The sequence below is a fragment of the Mus pahari genome, chromosome 14 (assembly GCF_900095145.1).
Source record: "Mus pahari chromosome 14, PAHARI_EIJ_v1.1, whole genome shotgun sequence".
In the NCBI taxonomy this organism is placed as follows: Eukaryota; Metazoa; Chordata; class Mammalia; order Rodentia; family Muridae; genus Mus; species Mus pahari.
In genome coordinates, this window is record NC_034603.1 from 85386121 (window position 1) to 85391450 (window position 5330).

Here is a 5330-nt window from a genome sequence, read left to right on the forward strand (position 1 = left end):
ATATATATATATATATATATATATATATATATATATATATATATATATAAAAATTATACTTTTTCAGTCTTCTTGATACCCATACACCTGGATCCCTGTGGCTCACTGTGTACACAGTCAGTTTGCCCTCTCTCTGATATAGACCCTCCTTCTGGCTGTAATACAACACATGGATTCCATGGTGCCGTGAATAGTAATTATTTCTACTCTACAACCCTTCCCACCAAAACCAGAGACAATTCTCTTTTTAGTCCATTTCCTAAAGTACCCGAAAGAGCCCTGGGTTCATAAAATTAGGTTGCAACTGGCCAGAGGCCCTGCTGCCACCAACAGACTACCACCTGCATCCTCCACACCTGCCCTTCTCACCCATTTGTTGTCTGTGGCAAGACTCCCACAGAAACCACAATTCAGGACAGCTCTGTGTCCACAGACCACAGAGTTCTCCTGGGGTACTCCAGTGCTTCAGCTACCCCACCTAACCATGCACAGAAACCAGGTCAGACCCTGGCAGTCTTCAGTGATCACTTCGACAGGAGACAGATGAGAGGTGGTCCTGAAGGCCTTGGGTGCTATGTCTGTTTTTATCTCAGCACCCTGGCCCTGAGTATCCTCTGTACACTTCCCTCATGAGACAACACAAGCATGCATCTGGGCTTCAGTAGTCCCCACATGCTATGCAAATCAACTATTTTCCTGTGTGTTCTACCTCACTGCTCACAGTCTACCAAGAAACTGAAACCTAGATTTTCTCAACTCTTCTTAAATACTGATAATCTAATTAAAACTGCTTCTACTTTGCTTGCACAGGATCCAGAAGCCCAGTGTGAAGATCACGTCACAAGCATTTCAGGGGCAAGGTGGGTACAGGAGCTCTGGCAGGCCTCTTCTGTGAGAGAACTTTCCAGTTCACTTGAAAGCTTTCCTAAACATAAAGATCAATTACCTGTTGATAGTTTGCCTATGTGATCGAAAAGGAGCAGAAACAAGGTGTCCAGAACGCCTTTGCTATGAGGAAGGGTAGATTCCAAGGGTACTTCTTTTAAAAAAAATTTTTTTTAAAGATTTATTTATTTATTATATGTAAGTACACTGTAGCTGTCTTCAGACACTCTAGAAGAGGGCATCAGATCTCGTTACGGGTGGTTGCTGGAATTTGAACTCCGGACCTTCGGAAAAGCAGTCGGGTGCTCTTACCCACTGAGCCATCTCACCAGCCCTCTTTTAAATTTTTATGTGGGGAAAACAGGCATGGAGATACACACCTTTAATCTCAGTGCTGGAGAAGCAGAGGCAGATGGAATTTTGTATTTCAAGGCCAGTCTGGTCTATGTAGCAAGTTCTAGGCTAGCCAGAGCTATAAAGTAAAACTGGATTAAAAAAAAAAAAAAAAAAAGATAGTGGAAGAGCTGGTTCAGGGGTTAAGAGCACTGGCAGTTATTCTGGGGAACCCAGGTCTGATTCTTAGCACACATGTGCGGCTTACAACCCTCTCTAACCCCTGTTCCAGGGGAATCTGATGAAGACAAAACACTCATAAAATAAAAACAAAATTAAATTTGAATGGACATGATCCTTAGAGAAGAGGTTAACTGGGTATGGTGCACATCTGTAATCCAGCACTTAGGACATGGTGGCAGGAACATCAGGAGTTCAAGGGTATCCGGAGTGACATATTGAGTTTGTGGCAAGCACAGCATACCTGACACCTTGTCTCAATTTAAAAAAAAAAAAAAAAAAAAAAGCTAGCAACTGAATCTAGGAATGAGCCCTGGCTGTGAAGATCGACTCTGGGGAGGCCCTCTCATGGATCTGTGTTCACAGCCCTGTGCAGTATGACATAGAACCCTACCCGATTCCAGTCAGGCCCAGTGCCTGTGTCCTAAACAAGATATATACAAGACCTAAGTTTACACTGTGTTTTTCTTTCTGAACAAACAGTTGACCATATAAGTTGACATTACTGTCTAGCAGAACACCACAGTGCCATCAGAGTTCTTTCTAGAGCCAGCAAAGCCACAGCCTGCATAGGTATAGTCATCAAATGATCTCTGCCTGGTAAATACCAAGAGGCCTGCAGGGGAGGCAGGCCTCAGGGTTTGCTCCTGAAAGTCCCTTTAGTTGAATAGCAAACCTCCAAGACATGTGTTCTGACTTCAGCAAGCTATACATGAGCTGTGCGCCAAAGATCTTATTTTTAATACCGAACTGATAGCTCTGTAATACAAATGTATTTCCCCACAGAACAGCGATAAAGGTCCAAGGCCAACACAAAGGTCCAAGGCCAACAGGCAGACAGGAGCAAATTCTGAACAAACCTGGATAAAATGTTGGTATGTAAAATTTTCAAAGCCACAAGAAACAGTTTCTTATTATTTTAAAAACCAAATATTACAGATTATGAAGTTCATCTGGAAGAAAACACTGAACGCTCTGAGCATGCCTGCGTGCTTCACAAATCCCCAGCACACGTTTCCTCTTAACATGTGGAAACTGGTACAAATAAATTCTCTCTATAGTCTGATACTATAACAAACCAAACTGGGAGGCTCAGCCAGACTCAGAATCAACACAGTGCCAGCTACTCAGAAGGCTGAGGCAGGAAGATCACTTAAACCTACGAGTTTGAGGCCAGACCCATGGAATCATAGGGAGATGCTCCCCCAACTCAAAGTGGAAAGAGGAGATCAAGAGAAGGGGGAAAAGAGAGGAGACAAGGAGAGGAAGGGAAGGAAGGAAAGAGGGAAGGAGAGAGGGAGAAAGAGAAGGAACGGTTGTCTCAGGCTCCACATGGCCATTTTATACTATATGATACTAGAGGAGTTCTCTTGTACTTAATCCCTCTAGTTCCTCCCGAATAAGAAGACGTAAAAGTGTATAAAGGGGGCAATGAGCTTCCTTTTCATCCTCCCATGCAGCTCTCTTGAAAGTTTGTACGCATGCCCACATCTGGGATGATGAGATGTCCCAGTGGGTTAAAAAGCACTTGGTGTTAAGTCTAGCGACCTAAGTTTCATCCCGGACTGGCAGAGTGGAAGCAGAGAACCAGCTCCTTCCTGTAAGGATGTCCTATGACCTCCACATGCAATAAATAAATAAATTAATAAAAATGTAAAACATTAAAGATGTGAACATCACAATCCTCAAGTCTTTAAAAGTGTTTACTTGCGTGGCAAAAGGGAAGCTGAATTTGTGGATGGCTACTACGCTCCTTCTCCTGAGTTATCTAGGTAGGTGTGACACACAAATGTCCTGTGAAAGGGCAGCAATTAGACAAAGTAGAGAAATGTTATCCACTGGCTTTAAAGATGGATTCCAAGGGAAGCGAAGCATCCTCTAAAGCTAGGAAAGGGAAGGGGGCCGACTTTTCCCTCCAGTCTCTGGAAGGAACACTGCCCTAAGGAAATCATGGTATCAGCCCAGTGTGACCTAATTTGGACTGTCTCACCTTCAGATCTACAGAGTAAATTTGGGTTTGAGTCCCTCTATTCCTGGCAGTAACAGGAACCAAAAGCCTTCCATTTTTCCTTTCCTAGTACAAGTCATGCCTGAGTCAAAGAAGTCACTATTAAAACCAACCAGAACAGCAGCCTCTTGCCTCACCCAGCAGGCAATAACCAGGGGAGGGTAAGAACAAAGCTTGGCAGAACCCTGGCACCCAGGGGACAACAAAGGACAAGGGGGAGAGAAAAGAGCAGTGGGGAAAGTCAGTGGAGGTTTCCAACAGAAGAAAAAACCCTGAGGGTCCATCGCAGGGCCTGCCTGCAGGTGACTGCTTTTCTATCAGAAAGGAAGGCACACACTACATTTACCTGGAAGGTAGCAAAAGCCGGCTTCTTCCACTGAACAGGCAGGCACAGACCTCTAACATTCAGGGAAACACACACAGTCAGTGTTCACACATCTGAAGCTCTGGGAGTTGTTAGCCATAACCCTCATGGCTTCACCGGGCTGGAGTTCTCTAAGGGCTCACCTGCAAAGACCTAACACTCTTCCCTCTTGGTACTAGAAATATTCCTCACCAGAGTGTGAGGAGGCAAAGCTACCTGTGAGGCAACACACCGGACGCAGTTTGGCTCCACTAAGCCGCATAAGCTTGTTAAGTTCCTGAGCCATAATTCCCTGTCAGACCAGTAAAGGTCGCCACTCACCCTGCCTGCCATTCCTTCTTCCAGTCCTCTTGGAAACAATGCTAACAACCACGTAAAGCATTTCAAATAACCTTCTACAACTCCAGAGACTGCACACCCTCTGAGGGACCAGAGCTCTGGCTGTTCGCCAACAAGCAGCAAGGTTAGCCAGGAGAATCTAAATCGCTTCTGCTCTGTTGGAGGATGTGGACTGGTGTCATGACCCGGCTACCTTCAGGCAACAGCTCAAACTTGATCTCCTTGCCCAGTGTGGCCAGGCCCTGACTGACAGACCTGGGAACCAGGAGCTAAACCTGACCGACGTCCCCGGCTCAGAGGCCCCGGGCAGGCCACTTGTGTTCATCTCAGAACAAAGAGCTGGATGGGGCACATAACTTCTAACACCCCCGAGAGCCGGAAACTACTAGGGAACACAGGCCGGGCGGGCGTGTTAGTCCCGCCGCCCTTCGCGGCGTCTGCCACCCGGGTGACAAGCAGCAGGCGACTCGCCTCAAAGACTCCGACCCGGGTCACCTGGTCCTGACGCCCCTCGGCGCCCCGGGGCTCCTCAGCATCCTCAGGACCCTCAGCGCTCCGGAGTACCCCCCGCCGCGGAGACCCTCTAACCCCGATGACTCCCCTTCCGGGGCCGCTAGACTCGCAAACCTCAGCCCCAGCGACTCTCAGGCCCGAGTAACCCCGGTCGCGGAGCCCGAAAGTCCCGGTTTTACACCCGCCCCCCATCGGCGCCCTCAGGTTCAGGCGACCCCTGCCCGTGACCCTCCAGGCCTGGGTGACCCGCAGCTCCGGCAACCCTCAGGCCCGAGTGACACTCAGTTCTCGGCGACCCTCAAGCCCGGGTGACTGACTCTCAGCTCACGGCGACCCAAAGGTCCAGGCGACCCTCAGCCCCGGCGACCCTCAGGCCCTCGACCGTCAGGGCAGTCACCCCCGGGCCCTCGCATTGCCGCCACCCGGAGCTCCGCGCCCGGTCCCAGGTACACCGGCGCAGGCGGAAGCTCACGAAGGGGCAGAGGACGGGCCCCACTCACCATAGCTGTCATCGTCCTCCATGGTGCCGGCGACCGGCTCCGGCCCCCGACCGCCACTGACCTCCCGCAGCCCGCGTCCTGCCAGACACCAGCTCGCCACAGGCCAGCTCCGAGCCGCGGAGCCCCGCCCCCCGCACCGCGCCCGCAC

At 49.3% G+C, this 5330-nt stretch overlaps 1 protein-coding gene across 1 annotated transcript in view; it reads right to left on the reverse strand.

The window, feature by feature from the left end:
• Nucleotides 1-5330, reverse strand: part of Cyth1 (cytohesin 1) — an 86029-nt gene extending 80699 nt beyond the window's left edge. Inside the window, exon 1 of the mRNA XM_021211697.1 lies at nucleotides 5183-5330. Within this exon, the coding sequence (XP_021067356.1) occupies nucleotides 5183-5204 (22 nt within the window). The 5' untranslated portion in view covers nucleotides 5205-5330. The remainder of the gene's footprint in view (nucleotides 1-5182) is intronic.